Source organism: Ammodytes marinus (genome assembly GCF_949987685.1).
Source record: "Ammodytes marinus genome assembly, chromosome: 2".
Classification (NCBI taxonomy): Eukaryota; Metazoa; Chordata; class Actinopteri; order Uranoscopiformes; family Ammodytidae; genus Ammodytes; species Ammodytes marinus.
Window position 1 is genome coordinate 33,527,673 of NC_137231.1, and position 24,122 is coordinate 33,551,794.

At 38.7% G+C, this 24,122-nt stretch overlaps 3 protein-coding genes across 3 annotated transcripts; all 3 read right to left on the minus strand.

Moving 5' to 3' along the window:
- Positions 1–5,596: 5,596 nt before the first annotated feature.
- On the minus strand, positions 5,597–7,180 carry LOC307265720 (UDP-glucuronosyltransferase 2C1-like; the record flags this gene model as incomplete). Its single annotated transcript, XM_080047515.1, has 1 exon — positions 5,597–7,180. One exon carries the CDS (start codon positions 7,178–7,180, stop codon positions 5,597–5,599), a length of 1,584 nt encoding a protein of 527 aa, XP_079903641.1.
- A 4,431-nt stretch (positions 7,181–11,611) lies between these two features.
- LOC307265731 (UDP-glucuronosyltransferase 2A2-like) lies at positions 11,612–16,600 on the minus strand (the record flags this gene model as incomplete). The annotated part of the gene is made up of 2 exons (XM_080047526.1): positions 15,981–16,600; positions 11,612–13,209 (listed from the first exon to the last, which is right to left on the minus strand). The coding sequence occupies exon 2, from the start codon at positions 13,193–13,195 to the stop codon at positions 11,612–11,614; it is 1,584 nt and encodes a 527-aa protein (XP_079903652.1). The 5' UTR covers positions 13,196–13,209; positions 15,981–16,600.
- An 11-nt stretch (positions 16,601–16,611) lies between these two features.
- LOC307265709 (UDP-glucuronosyltransferase 2A2-like) lies at positions 16,612–23,218 on the minus strand. Its single transcript, XM_080047504.1, has 2 exons — positions 23,075–23,218; positions 16,612–19,005 (listed from the first exon to the last, which is right to left on the minus strand). The coding sequence occupies exon 2, from the start codon at positions 18,989–18,991 to the stop codon at positions 17,408–17,410; it is 1,584 nt and encodes a 527-aa protein (XP_079903630.1). The 5' UTR covers positions 18,992–19,005; positions 23,075–23,218; the 3' UTR covers positions 16,612–17,407.
- Between the last annotated feature and the right edge of the window lie 904 nt (positions 23,219–24,122).

The following is a 24,122-nucleotide window of genomic DNA, read 5'->3' on the forward strand; positions in this document are numbered from 1 at the left end:
TCTGTGTGTGTGTGTGTGTGGGGGGTGAAAGGTCAAGTATCTGCTTGCAAAAGCTGACCCCAGGACAGCAGCCAGACACATCACTAAGGCTGTCTGCATGCTACCGTTTTAAATTGCTCTAATTAATATGTTCAGATTTAAAAACAGCTGTGAAGGGGGTTATTTGTGGCAAATGTCACTTGTGTTTGTTATTTATTATCTGGATTATCTGTCTATTTGCAATTTATTTTACTGCTAGCTGTGAATCAAACTGGCCCTCGGTTTTAAAGTTTTAAACCACAACTTCATATTTTTATTCTCCTGATGCAACTGGAAGCTAAATAGTGGCAATGATTTTGGGGCGTCTGTGGCTCAGTTGGTAGAGCAGGTTGGCCGATGATCAAAGGGTTGGAGGTTCGATCCCCTCCCTGCCACCTGGAAAAAAAGGGCATCAGCCATCTGTTGGATTTATGTAAGCATATTGTATACATTTAAGACAAGTGTGTCATGTTCTGAAGCAAAACGTAACCGGATCATGTAGGAATTACATCCCATCATGTAGAAACAACATGATAGGCAGGGAGAGTTGTATTAACATGTTCAGCTCATATTAGGAGAAAGTGAGTCAATCGTGTCAACATTAACTCTCGCGATATCTCGTGCTGCCCTCTCGTACAATCGCGCTCCTTTGCGCGCCAAGACAACTTCACTTCACTTCACGTCCATGATGAATGTTATCAGCTCTGCACTGCTCTGCTCGGTAAGTAAATGGCTGCAATACATTTGAATGTTGGGCTATGCCATATATCTTAATGTCTTTAGAGTCGCTTTCATGAGTTAAAAAACTGCCATGAGGTACATTTCTGTTGCACTGTTGAACCACCACGCATGCCTTATTTCCTGATAATATTTTTAAGCTGACTCCATTACAAAAAAAAACTCAGCCCTGTTAATTTCTATTCAAATTGATTTACTTGGTGCGCCACCTGTCCGTGAGACAATACATAATGGGTTTGTGGTAAATTATTCATGTTAACCATGGACCACCTATTATAAGAGGTGCAGTAAACACATATGTAGGCTAACTTTCATATTCTATCTATGGCTAACTTTCAAGGATGTCCGTTAAATTACAAGGACGTCCGTTACATTAATAAGGGGAGGGGCGCGAGCATGGTGTGTTGGTTTGAATTGTTAGCAAAGTAACGTTAGCTAACGCGTTAGCTTTTGGTCAACGAGGACGAGTGCAGTGCACCAAAGCCGTCTCTTTCAACTGCTTTCAATGGCTCTGCCATGCACGTAACGTGTGCTTTGCTTTGGTCATTTGACATTCGGACTTTATTTGGCTTCTGCAGTTAATGGATACACTGTAAACAATTGCTGTAAATTTACAGCAGTATTTCAACAGCATTTACCTGTTATTTATAAAAACAGCATTTAACTGTTAAAATAAAAGGCAGTCTGTTAAATTACAGTCCTTTGCTGTTATTTTACGGAACGGTAATGTTTTTCAAAAATACTGAACTTTCCTGTTAATTTACCATCAAACTTGGAAGGGACAACTTGACATGAGCTGCCTGCACATGTGAAGCTTATACAGTTTTCTTCATTAATCCTCATCCATCCACATCTTAACTAATAAGTGTTGTTTACTGTATATCCTCTGGTTAAGTTTACTTAAAGTTGAGTTATATCTACTTGGAAATGGAAATTGCAGTTAACGTAATTAAACCAAGTTAGTCTTACTTAACTGAAGAGTTGTGTTTACTCAGTAGAATTAAGGAAACGGATTGCCTTAGATAAATCAAGTAAGCACAACAAAGTGTATTGTAGAGACGCCCCCTTTCCCACAATGACTTGCACTGGACTAAACGTTTGTTATGTTGCTATTTGCACCCTCAGTAAAGGGGATGTTTCATTCCATTACCTCACTATGCATTTTGTTTAAATAAAACATTTCTGTGTGAACTAACTGTTATTTTTGGTTATAACAAACGGTTTGTGGAAATCTTAAACAAGATCCCTAGTTCAACTCAGGAGACAATTTACAATAGAAATGAATCATTCCATTGAACTTAATATATTGTAAAAAGTGTCTTGAAGTAACAAACAGAAGCTGCTCTCTGTGTTTAGCATTTGAACAAATAGGGGACATAGTAAATTTACATATGGAATGAAACAGATCTGCCCAATGAAATATAACATCCCCTTCGCTCACGGTGCAAACAACATAACACACATTTAGTCCAGGTTCATCCCTTTTTTCATTAACAGTATAATCCTGTCAATTTTAGTGACAGTCAAATAATGTTAATTTAACAGTAAGAAAATGGCAACCCTGCTGCCAGTTGATTACTGTTTTTACTGAAAAAACAGGTTCATACAGTTTTCTTCATTAACAGCATAATCCTGTCAATTTTATTGACAGTCATATAATGTTAATTTAACAGTAAGAAAATGGCAACCCTGCTGCCAGTTGATTAATGTTTTTTACAGGGAAATTTCTTACAGTGCAAGTATTAAAGCATAGTAGAGTAAAAGGTGGATTTCATGGGAATAATAAATCAAATTATGACCAGTGCATGCAGTGATGTGGTTGGCAACTGTAGATTGGACATAACAAATGTCATGTGTATGTCAGTGTTGTTAAAAAATGGTTCCGTGTTGTTTCAGATAAACGCAGAGAACCTGAGTGCTGCAAGTCTTTGTGACGTGTCCGTCGTCTGGGGCAGCAGTGAAAAAAGGCTTGGCTTCCAAGCCATGATGAAGGTAAGAACATTTTACCCACTGAATTATATATTGCAAATGCATTGCTTTGTTACTTTTTAAAATGTAAATATGAATGGAGTTAAATTTATTTGGATTTAAAGGCATACTAAGCGATCTCCAGTGAATGTTTGACGAATGTTTGTTTATATTTATACTAACCTCAGGCCCGTGCCACACATCCTGCGTCTACCTCTGGAGCACATCTGCGTCTGTTACTGCTGCCTTTCTCTCTCTCTCTTTTTGGCCACACATGGAACACCTCAGCTGCAGCAGCGCTGCTTCTTAAAGCCCTGTCTTCCTACGTAGAGTTCTCATAGATAATTCCCATTAATATGAAGTTGATTCATGTCATTTCATGATACATATGATTAATATTTAGTTTTGACAGTAATCCGTATGCCTCATTGCCTTTTCTTTTTCTCCACATTTGCACTTGTGGGAAGTTTAGAAAAACACAGCAGGAAATGGTGGAACTACAGCGAAAGCTGCTAGTATGAAGTCAATATGACTGTCAACAGAGTATTTCTATCATTTAAAACACAGACGAGAGAGAGATGCGCGTCTCTCCTGAGGTGAAGTGGTATGTCGCTGCAGATGCGCCTACAACAGGCGTCGGAGGATGAATTTGTGGCCGCTGTAGTGTGTTAATACGGTCGCCGAGAAAAAAAAGCAGACGTGCAGTAGACGCAGGATGTGTGTCCCGGGCGTTATAGTGGCTGGGCCGTTCCTCAAAAAGTCCATCCACGACGTTCTGACAGCGGTTAGCAAAAACATAAACAGTTGCTGGCTCTGAGCCAGGCTTTTAAGATCTTTTTTAACGGAGCCGCGATTGTGTGTAAACACCTGACTTTTTTTGAATGCACACACACAACAGACAGATAGTGGATTCTTAATTGCTGATTTTGACAAAGTGGTCTAGATTACAATAGCTTAGTATGCCTTTCAAATTAAGGACCTGATTAAAGATTTCTTTGTCTTTGTCCACTTTCATACCAGTTTTCGACAGTTTGAGTTAAAATGGTGACATGTTCTTTGTTCTAATCCTTTAGGACAACATCGCTGCTGGCAGAAAAGGCATCATAAACAGACTGCATTTACCTCAACGAGGATCCTGATCTGCTGCAGGACTACATGGTGAGTGTATGCAAAATAGTTGGTGCCTTTGACACATTTGTTTGTTATAACATGTTAATGCACAAATGCAATGTATCACAGTAAAGCCAGTGGTTTAAGGTTTCAAAGGCTTTTTATTTAATGTATCTGCTACAGAGTCTGAGAATTTTTATACTTTTTAAAAAAAAAATTTATTAAAGAATGTTTTTAATTCTTAATGAATGTGTAGGCTAATATTGTGGTTTACAAAAGGCCAATGGTTTAAGCTTTTAGAAATTTTTGATTTAATGTCTGTCTCTGCCACAGAGGCTGAGCATTAAGAATTTAGTAAACGTTGACATTCTATGCAGTTTTACAGTACACCCTCTGGTCTTGGGAGGCTGTTTTCAAACTGCTTAGGTTTTAGAGTTCTTTTAATTGGCCTTGGGTCTTAATGGGTTAATGAAGTTGAGTCTTAAAAATAGTTTGATAGAGAAGTAAAAAAACTAAATACATATATTTTCCTTTCACCAGGACACAGCTGATCCATCAAACCACCACTACACCTTCGAAGAATTCAAGAAGATTATGGAGTAAGATGTAGCTGAACCATCAAGATAGGCCCAAAGCTTGAACACTAACATACACCAGTGAGAAGAGCTGACCCTGGTTGAGTCATGTGAGACACTTACAGCTTTATGTTCCTGGACTGAGAGATGCGGCTGTTCCTCTTATCACAAGTGATGTTTTACAGTAATTGAATATTTGAATTTGTCAATAGTTTGCTGTTTTTACAGTTATTGCTGGAATAAAGGTGTCAACTGGATCATTTCCCTTGTTTCATCATTTGTACTTTTGAAAAAAGTGGGTAGTGTTCAGGATAATCTAGAAAGTTAAAGTAAAGTATTTAACAAGAAAATGTTTAATGCCGTCATTTTAATTTATATGTATATTTTAATTATTAAATTATATTTAATTATTATGAATATAAAAACATAATTTGACATTCAGATATTAAAATTACAGATCATGTTAAAGTTAACTGATCAAATAGTGCTGAATTACAAGTGAGTGAATTGTGTTGGAATAAAGTGATCAAACTGTTTAGGACTAAAATCATCACAATACGTCTTTTGAAAACATTTATATAACTTTATATCTACACAAAGCACTTGTGTTGAGTTAACATGATTCGGTAGGTTGCAGCCAAAGCAAATATTTTGTGTGCAACCACTGTCCACTATTGAATTGAGTAAATCCAATGCATCTTTTTTTTCAGTGTTGCTGTGTCCTTGGGCAAGATCACACTGTACTCTACTTGCCAAGCATTGAAGAGCAGACAGACACAGATAGACAATAGCTGATGAAGAAAGTTACACATTTAGCAGCTACTGAGCATATGTCTTCTCAAGTGTTTGCGGATAAAAAAACATTTCCTACAATTCTTAAAATGGCTCTTGACATACTGGAGTCACTTTATTTTACATTTCGATTAAAAATACATATTTGTTTATTGCATCACATGTAGGACACAGATTTCTAATTAAAATTATTTTGACAATCAAAAATATTCATTTAACTTTTGTTTAGGGTACAATTCAAGGACCATCTTAGTGAAATAGACAGCTTCATCAACAAACTCAGTATCCTATTCATTATTCAAAATACAGAACAGAACAGTTTAAAAGTATTTTTTTTTAAAGCAGGAATCAGGATTCTTGTGTCTACATGGCATAAGTACCTTTCTATTCGGTCATCATTCCTTTTTCAATTTGCTTCTGCAAAAACCTTTCCGCCACAAGAACATAACTGCAGAAATAAAAACAGTAAATACTAATAAAATGCATGCAAGTAGAAATGCAACCACATCAATGGAGTAGTACTGGATTGTGGACATCTTGTAGGACTCTGTCCTTAGATGCGGCGCTCCTTTGTTCCTCATGACAAACTCGATCCAGAACATAGCCCGGTCCAGTGGTTTCATGGGCTGATCTCTGTGCAGGTTGGACAGAGTCTTCATCTTCTCCCTGTATGTTGGTTCATAGAGAACCTTCTTCAGCGCCTCCAGGAAGTTGTCTTGGTTCACCGTTCCAATATCCAGGACTTCGGCCACACCCCTTACTTTCATCCTGAAGAAATTGTCATGCTGGTCAAACATGAGGGGCAAGCCGACCAAAGGGACTCCGTGGTAGATGGCTTCATGAATTCCATTGGTTCCTCCATGGGCAACAAACACTTTGGTCTTGGGGTGACCAAGGAGGTCGTTTTGAGGCAGCCAGTCCAAGAGTAAGGTGTTGTTGCCGAGGGTGGATGGTCTTTTGCCTTTGTGCTTCCAGATCACTTTCTGCGGTAGTTGGGCGAAAGCAGCAGCAATGTCCTCAGCAATGTCCTCTGGATGTTTTGCCACCAGAGTTCCCAATGTCATAACGATGATGCCATGCTCACCAGAGCTCTGGACAAAGTCCTCTAGTTCTGTGGACAGAGGCTTTGCGGGTTTGCACTGGAATCCTGCCATGTAGACGATGTTTGGCATTGTGGGTCGAGGGAACTCCAAGGTAAAATCGTTCCTCATTAGCCAGATGTCAGCTGCCTGAAACAGCTCCATATAATGCACATGATTTCCGAAGTAACGATTGACAAACTGTGTGTAGGTCGAGTCTATAACGTACCAAGTGTGAACACGAGTGAAGAAATAGTGAAGAATATTCTTGACTCGTTGGGGAAATGTCATCTTGTCAGTCAGCTCTGCCCCTGGTATTGGGACGTAGGAGAATGGAGAAGGGGCAATAACTTGATGTCCGTCATTAACATGAATAGTCCACCTTGCATCTAAGACAAGTGGAAGACCCAAACGGTGACTCAGAAACACCCCTGCACCAACAACAGGATCCGCTAGAACCAAATCATATTTAGCATCATGGAGGTTCTGCATCAGTGTGGTATTCTCAAACATCTCCCCCAACATCTGAAGCATCTGCTTATTCATCTGATATAACTTCTTCATCACTTCATACTCAAGAGATAGACGAGTCAAAAGGGAATCACCATTCCGGCGCATGTTCAGCACTGTGGATACAAATGTCCCAAAGCTTTCCTCATCAAAACCTACAGGGGAATCTATTGTGATGGACTTGTAGTGAGGGGACTCTGGCTTGATGTACCAGCTGTCTGGTGGCCTTAACACAGTGATCTCATGGCCTCTGGAGTGAAGCTCCTCGATGAGGACATTCATGTTGATCCAGTGGCTTCCATCATGGGGGTACACCAAGACTTTCCCTCCATTCACCAAGGTTGAAGAGCAGAGCAGCACCAGAAGTTTCACCAAAGTAGGTTGATGCATCTCTGAAAGAGAATCTGACAAAAGATGAAAGGACGTTAGATTTCTCCTTGTCAGAGACTTTTCATGGTTCTTAATTAGTATGTATTAACCCATCACACAAAAGAACATAAATAATGAAAAGACAAGTCACATTTTAGCTTTTTCTCAATGTGATTGATTTTTTAAAACCATATCTGAAATGACTTTTTAAAACATAATTTCAAAGTTGAATATATTAAGAAAGGGGCAAAATGCCATCTCAGCAAAATAGCACCAGTGTAAATGTTTTTTTCATATCCGTTGTCATGTACTCATATTTCTCAGGCATCACAGCTTTGAACTATTTACATGTTGCTCAATATTGATAGAAGTCGACATGCAAAGGGACATGAATAGTAGTTTCCTTTTGTATTTACACAATCAATGGTCAAACGGGTTTTCATATGTAGTGCAACAACAACAAGAACAAAAACTATCAATAAAATGTTCTGCGTAAGGTCAAAGTGCTATATACATGTCCTCACATAGTTTTGTTTGAGCTACAAAGTACAAGTACATTTGGCTGAGTTCCCCAAAAGATATACATATGGGTCATTCTTCATCTACAGGCACTTTTAAACATTTTAGAAAATCTAACACATTATTTTGAGAAATGTACTGATGTGTTTTATTTCTCCATCTTGTGTAGAAACATATCCCGATAGTGTTTGTGCTGAAAATATTTAAATAATATATAATTTTTGCCATCCGGTTCCAACAACCAGAGGAAATTGTCATTTCCACCACACTGCATAAATGTGCTCTTAGCCTGTGTTTTCAAAATATCTAATGTAGTTTCACAGACTGATGTGACCAGATGTATAAAAATTATTAATTTTCAGGGTTTTAAAGATATATTTTCCCATTATGAAGATGAAAATCTGATTTTAGCTATTCTTTCAATCAATTTTCTTACATGATTTGTCTAAATCATTAAAGTTTAATTGTAACAATAGCTGCACAATTTAAAAAAAAACATGTTTTTTAAATCTTTCACCTTACATGCATATTTTCTAGATATAAAAGCCAAATGAAATGCATTCATTACGACGCCATTGTCATTTCCACCACAGTCTCTTCATCACATTAAAAAAGTGGTGGAAATGACTGTTGTGGAAATGACATTTTGTCACATTATTTTAAATATCTGCTAATACATCGGCTTGCAAATGTACTTTTTGGAGTTAGCATTAAATGTACTCAAAATACATAACATAAAATGTTTATTTTCTTATTATTTAATAACTAAAAGGAAATATGAGTTGTGGAAATGACAACCAATAAACATATTCTTGATTTAACCAACCTTTACATCGACTTCTACGGTTGTCTGTTCACTCCTTGGAGCTTAATTTCTCTTTTAGCAATGTGCTCTACTTTTAAATGACTATGCTGTGGTCACCTTGTACACTAACCTATAATAAACCTCCCATAATTCACATTTTGTTCAGCGTGTTAAAAATGACAGTGAACCCAAGGGACTGGTGTTCTTGTATTGAAATAATAAATAAAATACTAATATTTCTAAAAACACAGGATATATTTAATTAAAATAGACTTTTGATAGATATATCCAAAACCACATATAAAACACAACCTTTTATATAATAAAAATATTGCTTGATGTATCATTCATTTAAAAAAATTAATATTTGTGTAAATTAGTGCGACAACATTTAAAAATAAGAAATGTGCTTTTGTTTTCTTTATGTCTGCCATGGACACAAAAATCACCCTAGTGAAAGAATGACCCATATATGTTATTCTAATTAATCTGAATGTACATAGAATCACAGTAATACCCCAACATGGACATTAAAAAAACTTCACTAAATATATATTTGTGTACATAATACCAAAACGTTATCTCCTGAAACTCTTTCACTAGCCTTTGTTCTAAACACTTACCGAAAGCGTGCCACTATACAGATGTTCACGTGTCAAAAGCTTGTAGTTTGTGCGTCCAGCCTCTGAGAGTACAAACAGCTGACTGACTGATGTCCAGCTCTGGCGAGGACAGAATGAAAGATGTTGGCACTGAGAGAAGAGGACTAAAGTTCAGATGATGTGTGTGGTGTAGTATCAGCAGCAGCGGGTTAAACAAGGGCAAGCTGAACAGAATGTTTCAGGTGGTAAACACAGAGCATAAACCTCAGATTAAGGGCTGAGATAGATAGATAGATAGATAGATAGATAGATAGATAGATAGATAGATAGATAGATAGATAGATAGATAGATAGATAGATAGATAGATAGATAGATAGTGTTGTGGAATTGTTTGTTACAGTCATAATAATTATGTGTTTATATAAGACTAGTGCCATCTTGACTCTAAATATTTGTAAGCTAATCAACAAAAAGACTGACCTGACCTTATGGTGAGGGTTGTTATGTTCTGAGATACTCAAACTTCGTAAGGAGTGTATGTTTTGACCCAGATGGCTCCTGAGAACTATGTCTGTAAGATCACTAACAATTCTCTGGCTGAGGAGAATCTTGTACCTATAGGCTGGAATGTTCGTGCGTAATTAGATTTCACTATAAACTCTCTGTATGACCGCCTATCGTTGGTCATTTCACACAATCCCATTGCTGTATTGTTGTCTTGACTCATGTTTGCAAACATTAAAGATCTGTTCTATTTTTGTATTTAAACATTGTGTCACCTCGTATTAATTGACTAAATTCTCATCTTTTAAAGGTTGATATTTCAATTCCATGACAATAGATAGATAGATAGATAGATAGATAGAGAGAGAGAGAGAGAGAGAGAGAGAGAGAGAGAGAGAGAGAGATAGATAGATAGATAGTCGCATACAGTCACACATGTGTGGAAGTAGTTTTTTGGTTGAAGAAAACTTCACTATAGTCCAATATGAAAACAAATCTTTACTTAGTTTCAAAAGACAATACAGATGATTATGGTCTGCATTCATGCATGGAGAGAAGACCATAGCATCCTGCTCAGAGCAATGCCAGGGTCTTGACTGAGTTGTATACTCAAATTGAGCTGGGAAATACTAAATACTGGGAACTTCCTATCTCCAGTAATTCTTACTTTACCACACTAAATTTATTTAAAAAAAACACAACACAAAAACACATCGATAACAATTAAAGGTTAGGCCTTATTTAACACTCACCATAATCATCTCAAAGCAACATTGTGATCGCTTACCTGGGTGTGCTTGGAGATCCAAACTGCAGACAGAGTGACATGAATGAGCAATGCCAGGGTCTTGACTGAGTTGTATACACAAAATGAGCTGCTTTATACAGAATAGTTGACATGGTCAGATAGGTAGAATAACAATGGCACAATCAAGTTTGGTTCTTGATGACATCAATGCTTATCTGAAAGTAAAGAAAGTAAACTTAGTAAAATCAGCTACACAGCTTGCATAGCAGCAGTGCATATGCTTCACCCTGGGTATCACAGGTGAAACAGATACTGGATGACTGCGGGTTGTCATACATTTGGATAACACAAAAGTACAACAACATTAACTGGCTGAAAAGAACTGTTGAGCAGAGGTTAAAAGATCAATTCAATCAGAGGTGGCAGAGTGAGCTTACAAGCATGACTTCCTGTGACACGTACATAGAATTTAAACAAGAGTTTAAATTAGAAAAATATCTGCTGTATGAAAACCAAAAGTCCAGGCAGGCCAGCTGCAATTTTAGAACGAATAACACCAGAATACCTAAAGTCACTGGAAGATACAAAGGGCTGGAAAGAAGTCAAAGAATGTGCAACCTCTGTGATTCCAATTGTGTTGGTGATGAATATCATGTACTTTTTGAGTGTAAGAATTTAAATGTAATGCATTATAGAAAAAAATACCTCCCAAAATATTATGTTAATTTTCCTTCCATGTTCAAACTGATTTTGCTTTAGAGGTCAAATAACCCAGGGGTTATTGCTAAAACAGGTGCCTTTCTTAGAAATGTCCTGCCATTGATTAAGTAATGTTTTTGTTTTTGTCCTTGCCGTGCACCATTGTTTTGGTTTGTAATGATTTGATTTGATTGTTGTGCTCCATGCCATGTGCTATGGCCGTGAGCCATGAATAAATAAATGAAATGAAAAAATTAAATTAATCTGGGAGCTTTCAGAATGGCCCACACCTAGGGTGTCAGCCCAGTCAGACTGATTTAATTACAATAGAAAGTCCAGACAGGATACATCAGTAGTTAAGACGAGAGGAAATACACTACATACAATGATCAAATAATGAATGAAGAGACGAGAGTATAATTAAACTAATCAATATAAAATTGGCTTCCACACATGTTAGGATGTAATTGCAAGATTATTTGTAACCTATTGATGACTAAAATAAAGAACATAATTGTTTACCAATTTTAATGTTTTCTTTACTAGAAAAAAAGATTCATAACATTTTACACCATCATTCCTTTTTGGCTTTGCTTCTGGAAAACATTATCCGCCACAAAAACGCAACTGCAAAAAAAAAAAATGTAAATATGACCAACACACATGCAAGCAGAAAGGCTAACACATCAATAGAGTAGAACTGGATTGTGGACATCTTGTAAGACTCTGTCCTTAGATGCGGCGCTCCTTTGTTCCTCATGACAAACTCGATCCAGAACATAGCCCGGTCCAGTGGTTTCATGGGCTGATCTCTGTGCAGGTTGGACAGAGTCTTCATCTTCTCCCTGTGTGTTGGTTCATAGAGAACCTTCTTCAGCGCCTCCAGGAAGTTGTCTTTGTTTACTGTTGCGATGTCTAGGACTTCGGCCACACCTCTTACTTTCATCCTGAACAAGTTGTCATGCTGGTCAAACATGAGGGGCAAGCCGACCAGGGGGACTCCGTGGTAGATGGCCTCCTGAATTCCATTGGTTCCTCCATGGGCAACAAACACTCTGGTCTTGGGGTGACCCAGGAGGTCGTTTTGAGGAAGCCAGTCCATTAGTAAGGTGTTGTTGCCGAGGGTGGATGGTCTTTTGCCTTTGAGCTTCCAGATCACTTTCTGAGGAAGTTGGGCGAAAGCAGCCGCAATGTCCTCAGCGACGTCTTCAGGAAGTTTTTCCACCAGAGTTCCCAATGTCATAACGATTATACCATGCTCACCAGAGCTCTGGACAAAGTCCTCTAGTTCTGTGGACAGGGGCTTGGAGGCTTTGCACTGGAATCCTGCCATGTAGACAATGTTTGGCATTGTGGCTCTTGGGAACTCCAAGGTAAAATCGTTCCTCATCAGCCAGATATCAGCTGCCTGAAACAGCTCCATGTAATGCACATCTTTTCCAAAGTAACGATGGACAAATGGTGTAAAGTTTGAGTCTATGACATACCAAGTTTTAAAATTATTGAGGAAATAGTAAAGAACATTTTTGACTCGCTGAGGAAATGTCATCTTGTCAGTCAGCTCTGACCTTGGTATTGGGACATAGGATAAAGGGGAAGGTGCAATAACTTGATGTCCATCATCAATATGTATGGTCCACCTTGCATCTAAGACAAGTGGAAGACCCAATCGATGACCCAGAAACACCCCTGAACCAACACCTGGATTCGTCAGAACTAAATCATATTTAGCATCCCGGAGACCCTGCATTAGTTTGGTATTCTCAAACATCTCCCCCAACATCTGAATCATCTGCTTGTTCAACTGATACCACTTCTTCATCACTTCATACTCCAGGGATAACCGAGTCCAAAGGTAAGCCCCATTCCGGCGCATGTTCAGCATTGTGGTTATAAATGAACCAAAGCTTTCCTTGTCATAACCAGTAGGGGAATTTATAGTAATGGACTTGTAGTGAGGGGACTCTGCTTTGATGTACCAGCTGTCTACTGGCCGCAAAACAGTGATGTCATGCCCTCTGGAGTGAAGCTCCTCGATGAGGACTTTCATGTTGATCCAGTGGCTTCCATCCTTGGGGTACATCAAGACTTTCCCTCCATCTACCAAAGGTGAAGAGCAGAGGAGCACCAGAAGTGCCACCAAGGATCGTCCGTACATCTCTGAAAGAGGTTCTGAACAGATATAGGATATTAGAGTAGTATTTACTTAGTTCTTAGTATGCATCAAGCACTCACACTATTGAATATACAAAAAACAAAGATAGAGAGAAGAATTTTCAGATTTCATCTTTGTTTTTTCATGTTTAAGCCAACATTTAGCTGTCATCTGGGATGGGACATTTTACTGAGTCGGTGGCGTTTCCAGGACATTTTGACTGGGGTGGCTCAGGTGGGACACAGACCTAGAGTGGGATGGCCATCGCAAACCGGAATGAGTGGCATGTGATGCTTTATAACCAATGCAATGATCATTTATAATCCCAAATCATATTAGTATCCATTGTAATGTTTGTTTTCAAGACATGGTGTCAAGCAAGCCAAAATTCTATGAGGGGGGGGGGGGGGGAACAACAATAGAAAGGACCATGAGGTCAGAAAACTAAACGCCTGTAGGGGGGTCTGCGAGCATCCTCCTCCTCTGCAGATTTTTTGTGTGTGTTTTAAACATGAAATCGAAGAAAATAAAGGAAAACGTCAATATTTATTTCAGGTCAGATGAATAGTAAAATTAGCAAAACAACAGAACTTGCTAGCAGCCAGATCTCTAACCACTAGACCACCAGCACCCCCTACTAGTTCCTCTCCTTTTAGTCTGTAAATAAGTTGATGAGGATCAGTGTAGCCTGGCATTGGCAAGCAGGGCCGCCTTAATGCCAAGCTTACCTGGGCTGAAGCCCCAGGGCCTACAAGGATCAGGGGCCTCTTTTTTTTTACTGTCTCAATATAGGCCCCTGATCTAAGAAGGCCCCGCACATTGTCATTTAAATAAATTATTGACTGGCTCATGATAGGCCCCTGATCTTAGGGGGGCGTAGAGAGATCAGGGGCCCATCATGAACCAGTAAAGAAAATGGAAAAAAAATCACATTATTTTTGGCCTACGAAGATCAAGGGGCCTATCATTCACCAGTACATTTTTGTTATTTTTGTTTAAATAACATTGTTCGGGGCAACGCAGATCAAGGGCCTATATTGAGATGAGCCATTAAAAACAAAACGAAGAATTCAAAGAGAGAAGTAGCTTTGGGATAAGGGATTATAAAAAAAAAATTGGAATGCTGACTGATATTGGTATTTCTGTGTCTCCAAATGATTTCAGAAAATAGCTCACATAGGACACAGTTGATTTAGCCTTAGTTTTCTTCTCAAAGTGCACCAGATTGATGCATTTTACTTTAAAAGGTTCAAATTTTTCTTCAGGGGGGGCATGCCCCCGGACCCCCCTAGAAGGTCCTGGGTCCCCACCGCTGTCTCTTCAATAACTTGGACAAACACAGTAACCAACCATGTGTGTTTGGTTATTAAAAGTCACTAGACCAGGAGGGGGTTTAAGTACATGTTACCTTAAATGATTTTGTATTTCATCAATAGAGATATTGTGATGTAGACTAACATGGCTTTAACGCATCTGTATTGTAAGACCGCCGCCCGGGGGGGCCTACAAAACCTCTCAGCCCCAGGGCCTAGTGGCAGTTAAAAGCAGCCCTGTTGGCAAGATGTAGTCATTCACAGTGTCTGGTCTGTGGTTTGATAAAGATGTGAAATATCTTAACTCAGTTCATGATATTTCAGAGTGTTGCCATCCTTCAGTTTGTGATTAGTTCAGCTTCCAGAAAACTTCGAAAGAGCAACAATTTTGGAAAGGTTTGAGATAGTTGCCGAAATATATTTGTTTCTAACAACCAAATGATGCTAGTCAAACAAAATGGGAAGTGTATATAACTCATTTAAATTAAAAAAATTCTGAATTTTACAATGTTTTACTGATTTGCAATCTAATGTTTGTATAAGTACTGGCTCTCTTTTTCCCCCACTTCAAGCAATGATGCTATTACATCTACTGTGCCCACCATATCAACCATTGTGTCCTTGAGCAAGACACTTAACCCCAAACTTCCTCGGGGGCGCCGCATTATGGCTGACCCGGCGTGAGGACCCCCTGTAGAATTGCATGTGTGTGGTGTGTTAGACCAGTTGGTACCTTATCTGAAGCCCAGAAGAATGTCTGGGGGGTTTTGACAAAACACTCTGTGTTCCTGTGTTAAATATCCGTATTTAAAATCCAAAAGGTCAATGAATGAAATACATGTCTAATTGTCTATATTCACTACATATTCTTGATTTAACCAACATTTACATCGACTTCTACGGATGTCTGTTCACTCCATGGAGCTTAATTTCTCTTTTAGCAATGTGCTCTACTTTTAAATGACTCACCTAGTACACTAACCTATAATACACCTCCCATAATTCACATTTTGTTCAGCGTGTTAAAAATGACGGTGAACCCAAGGGACTGGTGTTCTTGTATTGAAATAATAAATAAAATACTAATATTTCTAAAAACACAGGATATGTTAAATTAAAATAGACTTTTGATAGATATATCCAAAACCACATATAAAACACAACCTTTTATTTAATAAAAATATTGCTTGATGTATCATACATTTTTAAAACTAATATTTGTGTAAATTAAGTGTGACAACATTTAAAAATAAGAAATGTGCTTTCGTTTTCTTTATGTCTGCCATGGACACAAAAATCACCCTAGTGGAAGAATGACCCATATATGTTATTCTAATTAATCTGAATGTACATAGAATCACAGTAATACCCCAACATGGACATTAAAAAAACTTCACTAAATATATATTTGTGTACATAATACCAAAACGTTATCTCCTGAAACTCTTTCACTAGCCTTTGTTCTAAACACTTACCGAAAGCGTGCCACTATACAGATGTTCACGTGTCAAAAGCTTGTAGTTTGTGCGTCCAGCCTCTGTGAGTACAAACAGCTGACTGACTGATGTCCAGCTCTGGCGAGGACAGAATGAAAGATATTGGCACTGAGAGAAGAGGACTAAAGTTCAGATGATGTGTGTGGTGTAGTATCAGCAGCAGCGGGTTAAACAAGGGCAAGCTGAACAGAGTGTAAACGTCGAGCATAACCTTCTGATTAAGGGCTGAGATAGATAGATAGATAGATAGATAGATAGATAGATAGATAGATAGATAGATAGATAGATAGATAGATAGATAGATAGATAGATAGATAGATAGATAGATGGATATGGGATATTTCTTTATGTTCTTCAAGGAGTTGTGAAATTTGATGTCACAAACTGGCATGTTTTGATGAGTACCCACTAAGTATATCACAATATCCTCTCTGAACTGAGGTTATACCGCAGATACCAACTCTCTCAATGTTCTGTTTTGGTTCTTTTAGATGCATTTGATACTGTGGACCACTATTGTGTTGATAAAGGTTTATTGAACTGCGTTACCCAGAAGGCTTAGCTCTAGACATGCAGGAAGTAGCCTACGTGATAAGAGCTAGGAGTGTGTACATGTGTTGGACCGCTAATGCAATAAAGAGTGCTTGGAACTAAACATGCTGCTGCACCTGGTTTGTCATATACAGTATAAGGAACAAACATAACAACTATATCCTTGTTTAGAGGCTGAGGCAGTGGGTAAGCATCTCTAGAATCTAGATCATGTCACAACCCGGCTATTAGGTAATGACTAAAGGAGGGAAATGCACACAGTTGCTCTCAAGAAACAAACAATTATATTTATTTTCAAATTTAGTGTACATGTTATTTATTGAAAAGAATAATTCAAAATTTTGAAATATAAGTTCTTGTTGGACATATGTTGGTTGTTCTCTCCTGAGTCCAATGCTATTTCCATTTTTCTAATTTGGCATTTAAGTAAATGTAAAGGTATATCCTACCATTGTTATGCAGCCATTCAATGCAGATAATCAATTATACATTGTGTTTGATTCAAAATATTTGATATTATAATAAAACTGTCTTTTCTACACAATTTATTTTAGTATAATTTTCAACAGGAATAAAATAAGTCTTGATTTAGCTTTTTATCAACTATGATGTCAACTATTGGCTCTTAATCCACTTCTAATTTGCCTTCCATAATAGCCATTTACAGGGGTCAGGGGTCCACCTTGACAAGCATGTCAATTGTTTGATTGAATTCAGCTACATACAGTCAGGCATGTAAGGATATCATTGCAAGATTATTTGTAACCATTTGTGACTAAAAATACAGAACAGAACCGTTTACCAATATTGTGGTTTTCATTACAAGAATAAAAGATTCATAACATTTTACAACATCATTCCTTTTTGGCTTTGCTTCTGGAAAACATTATCCGCCACAAAAACGCAACTGCAAAAATAGAAAATGTAAATATGACCAAAACACATGCAAGTAGAAATGCAACCACATCAATAGAGTAGTACTGGATTGTGGACATCTTGTAGGACTCTGTCCTTAGATGCGCCGCTCCTTTGTTCCTCATGACAAACTCGATCCAGAACATAGCCCGGTCCAGTGGTTTCATGGGCTGATCTCTGTGCAGGTTGGACAGAGTCTTCATCTTCTCCCTGTATGTTGGTTCATAGAGAACCTTCTTCAACGCCTCCAGGAAGTTCTCTTTGTTTACTGTTGCGATGTCCAGGACTTCTGCCACACCTCTTACTTTCATCCTGAAGAAGTTGTCATGCTGGTCAAACATAAGGGGCAAGCCGACCAGGGGGACTCCGTGGTAGATGGCTTCATGAATTCCATTGGTTCCTCCATGGGCAACAAACACTCTGGTCTTGGGGTGACCCAGGAGGTCGTTTTGAGGCAGCCAGTCCAACAGTAAGGTGTTGTTGCCGAGGGTGGATGGTCTTTTGCCTTTGTGCTTCCAGATCACTTTCTGAGGAAGTTGGGCGAAAGCAGCCGCAATGTCCTCAGCGACGTCTTCAGGAAGTTTTTCCACCAGAGTTCCCAATGTCATAACGATGATGCCATGCTCACCAGAGCTCTGGACAAAGTCCTCTAGTTCTGTGGACAGGGGTTTGGAGGGTTTGCACTGGAATCCTGCCATGTAGACAATGTTTGGCATTGTGGGTCGTGGGAACTCCAAGGTAAAATCGTTCCTCATCAGCCAGATATCAGCTGCTTGAAACAGCTCCATGTAATGCACATCAGTACCGAAGTAATGATTGACAAATGGTTTGTAGTTTGAGTCTATGATGTACCAAGTTTTAAAACAATTGAAGAAATAGCAAACAACATTATTGACCCGCTGGGGAAACATCATCTTGTCAGTCAGCTCTGCCCCTTGTATTGGGACATATGAGAATGGGGACGGTGCAATAACTTGATGTCCATCCTCATGATGAATAGTCCACCTTGCATCTAAGACAAGTGGCAGACCCAAACGGTGGCTCAGAAGCACCCCTGCACCAACACCTGGATCTGTCAGAACCAAATCATATTTGGCATCACTGAGGCTCTGCATCAGTTCGGCATTCTCAAACATTTCCCCCAACATCTGGATAATCTGCTTGTTCAACTGATAGTACCTTTTCATCACTCCATACTCAAGAGATAGACGAGTCCAAAGGGAATCGCCTTTCCGGCGCATGTTCAGCACTGTAGTTACATATGTCCCATGGCTTTCTTTATCATAACCAGTAGGGGAATTTATAGTGATGGACTTGTAGTGAGGGGACTCTGGCTTGATGTACCAGCTGTCTGGTGGCCGTAACACAGTGATCTCATGGCCTCTGGAGTGAAGCTCCTCGATGAGGACATTCATGTTGATCCAGTGGCTTCCATCCATGGGATAGACCAAGACTTTCCCTCCATTTACCAAGGGTGAAGAGTGGAGCAGCACCACAAGAGCCACCAAGGTCAGTCGGTACATCTCTGAAAGAGATGCTGACAAGATATAAGGATATTAGATTAGTCTTTACTTAGTTCTTAGTAAGCATCAAGCCCACAAACAATTGAAAATACAAAAAACAAAGATGGAGAGAAGACTTTTCAAATTTTCATCTTCTTTTTTTCACGTCAATGCCAACATTAAGGTGTCAACTGGGATGGGACATTTTACTGAGTCAGTGGCGTTTCCAGGACATTTTGACTGGGCCGGCTCAGGTGGGACACAGACCTAGAGCAGGGTGGCCATCGCAAACCTGAATGCTTTATACCCAATGCAATGATGATTTATAATCCCAAATCTCAAAATCAAATTGGTATCCATTGTAATGTTTGTTTTCAAGAATGGCTTCAAACATCCCAGAAGAACATGCAGTTACCATACTATCAGGGGAGTCCTGCAAGCGAAAACCTCACTCAACTTTGATTTTAAGTTTAAAAATAAAAAAGTAAAAGTATACTATCAATATATTTAATTTAAAATAGATATCAGTGTTTCCCCTATCATTGTCTTTTGGGGCTGGCTGCCAATTCTTAAGAAAACAAACATAGTTTGAGCTCGGTTAACATAATTTATTCATAAAGTGCAGCTGATGATTTTGTCAAAAGGTTTTTCACTACATTCATAAAATGATATAGGGGAGAACGAGGTAATGTGAGACATCGGGTAATGTGAAACACCTCCTGTATCTAGGCAATGGAACACATTTTTGGTCATGTGAGATATATGTTTTCAAGCCCCTCTCATTTCCCCTTGGCCACGAAGGAAAGGACCTCATTGTGCTGTTGTAAGCATGTTTTTTTCACAAAAATATATTTTTTTGAATGTAAAAGTACATTTTCTTGCTGTCAACTTAATCAATTGTTGTGCCAAAGCAAATTGATTCAGATAGAAACACTTCTATCATACATGTTGATGAACTACCAACATATCAAACCATGTGATGCTGATAACTGAAGCTTAGCCTGAATTGCTAAGAGAGGTAGTTTTTTCTCAAATTGTGGCGATGGGGTAAAGTGAGACGAATGCTGTGGGGTAAAGTGAGACAGTAGCCCCTTTTACACAGAGATTGCGGCATATTGACGGAACAACAGCACGCCAATATGCCGCATCAGTGTGCTATTTTACACAGCGTTCCGGAATGAAAGAGGTGCTTGTAAGCAGCATTGGGTGTGATGTAAACATTTAGCGCCGCACCGGTCAGCTGTTTTACAACAACAACACTGGCCAGTGAATTGAGAGCAGAAGTGCTGGGGCTTGCAGTAAGAGGGCCGCATTTTACTGTCCCCGTGATGTGCCGGTTGATCTCGCTACGCGCTGAGTCCAGAGGTGGGTCGTAACGCGCTACATTTACTCCGTTACAAATACTTGAGTAACTTTTTGAATAAATTGTAATTTTAGGAGTAGTTTTATTGCAACATACTTTTACTTTTACTTGAGTAAATATTTGAAGAAAGAACGGTACTTTTACGCCGTTCCATTTGGCTACGTGACGGTCGTTACCTTATTTTTTTATATATTTTATTTATTACATGCGAGAGCTATTTCTCTCATGATTTCTCTCCCCGGGGATGTCTTCAGCCAACATCTCTATCACGTGACTATTTCAACCAATAAAAACCACATTACAAAAGCTTGCCAATCAAATGCAGCCACTTCAGTCACATGACAAGTGTTGTCATGTTGTCATAGGGCTCAACCATGGGCTCAACAATGTCCGCGGACTTTTTTAAAGGCTGCGGTTCTCCCTGTAGCCTACTCACTTCGCATGCCCCAGTCTGGCTGTGTGAGAGTCTGAGAGTGGTCTCTTTGTTCAGCCACTCTGTAGTTTCATACGTTAAGTGAGTGTGCCAGCAGGTTTTGATGTGTAAGTTTAATTTTGTGTTTTATATTTTTGGGGCTAAACACAACCTAGATAATTTTCTCAGGGCCAGTGACATATTGTAGGACTTTGTTTTAAAATGTGTATGTGCAAAACAATTGCAACAGTGTTATAAGTGTATTGGTTTTAATTAATATAATTTTGGACAAGCCTAATTTATTATCATTTTATTTGAAGGGTGATGTATTTAATTTGGCAGATAATTAATTTATTATTGTTTGAGTTCAAGGGTTATTCATTTGATTTTTAAATACCTTATTTATTGTTTTATTTAAAATTATGTTATTTAACATATCTTTATTTGAACATTGCTGTTTTATATTATGTTCGTGTCTATTCTGTACCGTTTGTGCTGCTCTGTATATTTCAAAAATACATCCGGAGTAATGCAGTAGGCCTACTTGTACTCTTGAGTACTTGAGTAGTCTTTTCACTGCATACTTTTTTACTCTTACTCGAGTAATAATTTTTACGAGTACTTTTACTTCTACTTGAGTAATTATAATCTTAAAGTAACTTACTTTTACTTGAGTAAATTTTTTGGCTACTCTGCCCACCTCTGGCTGAGTCCAACATCTCTGGGACTGTTAACCAAACTGACAAAATCACTCCGATCACTGCTTCACCTGTGTGCGTGTGTGTGTGTGTGTGTGTGTGTGTGTGTGTGTGTGTGTGTGTGTGTGTGTGTGTGTGTGTGTCTTTGTGACAGGTTGGCTGTGAGCGAGTCTATTTTTGACGGCAGCGCTCTGCCATTTAGACATACACATACACATCATACACACAGTGTGTGAAGTCATGTTACTGTAGACAGAAATAAAGTGTGGCTATACGCTCAAACTTAGGATAATAATAGCGGCTGCGATCCGGTCGCAGCCTAGCCTAGCCTAGCCTAGCCTAGTCTAGCTTTCCCACTTCATTGTACAACTTCCCCCGGGCAGAAACAGACTAATAAACTCTGCAAAATGAAGCGTGGGGGGTTTGGATTGAGCAGCGGACCTTATGACCAGCTAGATTATACACCTTTCCTTTCATTTGGTGATTTTTACTGGACATCAGGCCACCGTGGCTAACATGGTCGCATGTTTAGAACGTAGGCTATGGAACGTCAAACGCCGCTGTTCCGCAACAACAAGCTGGCTGCATTTATACAGAGAGGTGGAACAGATTGTGTCGGCAATCTTACTACCCCCCGAGGTAGTAAAATTCCTGGAACAAACTGTTGCGCCTCTCGATATGAATTATATTCATTATATTTAAGGTAGCAAGGAGACTAGTTTGAGTAGAGACAATGCGGCCCTGAGGTGGGCTTTGAATGGTTGAAGGGGTGTCAGCAAGGGCATGGTTTGGCAGGTATGTATGTGGGGGACAGGAGAGTGACTTTAACATCAATGGACTCTAAGTAATGTCTTTATTCAATGAATGATCCCAACAAAACAAATGCAGAAACATATTAATCAAATACTCAAAAGATGGAAAATGACAGGTAAGTATAGTCCTGTGTTCTAGCTGGTTCCGATTGTCCTTTGCTCTGATCCCCAGACACTAGCTGGCTCTAAGGGTCCTGTGTTCTGACCCCCAGACTGTGTTTCAATCTAACTGGTTCTATCTGCCATTTGAATGTTAATTAAAACTTTGTGAATTATATGTTGTATTGGATCATAGTTACTTTCAAGTGTTTTGAGAAAAAAAATTGCTTAATTGACCAAACCCCATGATTCTGATACTAGTCCGACATTAGTTCTGGATTATGTGGGTTTCAAGCTAGCTGTCAGGATTCTAACTGTTACAACATTTGTTATGGTGGTTTCAGATTGGAACAAGTAAGTGGATCAGTTTACCCCCTTGATTTCTCTGGTCCATCTCAGTTTGCCCCTAAGCTGGAGTAAAGTGAGACACAAGACAACTTTTTTAAAACAATCATATTTTCACTGCCCTTCGTCCTGAATACATTCTGATCATTTTCATTACTAGGAAACATCATTTAGCTCACTTAGAGGGGAGCAAATGTAAAAATGTCTCACTTTACCCCACTCTCCCCTACATTTGTTGAGCTTGTCATTTGAAATCATCAAGAAGTTGTATTTTAGCTCTGGGAAACTGACTTTTGCATTCATCTTCTAATCCTAACATTGTTCTGTAGACTCCATTCTGTACATAGAAATATCAAAGTAAAACTCAACACTTACCAAGAGTGTTCCAGTCAATAATGGTCAGTGCATCCCACAACAAAAACTATGTTGCTTTTAAAAATAATTTCACTAAAATCAAAACAAACTAATAAAAATCGAATAGAGCAAATGGACAAATGTATGTGTGGAGAAGGCTTACCATTGAACCTACACAGACTGACAATTGTAAAGTCACTGATACTTTAAGGTCTCGGAAGGTGTAATTAAAGTTGGGTGTATCTAAAGTTTGTGTGCCATGAGCAAACTATTTTATTTGATTAGATATTTGATATGTTCTTTCTCAAGAAAAACTATGCCTTAAAAACAAATACTGTACGCTCATACAGAAGATGAGGTTGTGGATTTAAAATATTTGTGTACATTGCAAGTGAACTGGAAACTACTGAGACCTTTTAAAAATCAACCTTTAACTTTTTTGAGTAATTTGTGCAGTCTGCAGTGAGAGCCAAAGGACATTTGTTCTGCCTTTCTTAGAAAAAAAGGATTTATACAGTAATCATTTGGGGGAACGAGATAGTAGCTGGTGTGAAAACTGTGAACTCAAACTATTGCTAATGATAATCTAGATTCTCCTGGAATAGAATGCTGTGCATAGAATAGAATTTTGTATATAGAATCAGTGCTCAAAGTGGGCTTATACTCACCGGTACACAATACTGGCAATTTCACGTTACCCTTTGGCGTACCTCAGCCCACCCAAATGTGTGTCACTGTCTTGACAGCCCAATCAGAAGTGAAGAAATGTATTTGAATTTTTTCAGCCATATAAAACATTTGTATATAATATACCATTACCATTCCTATCTTCTGATTGGGTTGGCAAGGCGACAGCCCGCCTCCAAAGTTACCCATCACCTAATTTTCTTTGGTCACCCGTTAATCACGTCCAGAGAGAGCAGTCTCTAAAAATTATGAATTTTACAATGTTTTACTGATAATATGTTTTTTTTCCCTACTTCAAGCACTGCTGCTATTACATCTACAGTGCCCACCATCTTTACCATCGTGTCATTGAGCAAGACACTTAACCCCAAACTGCCTCAGG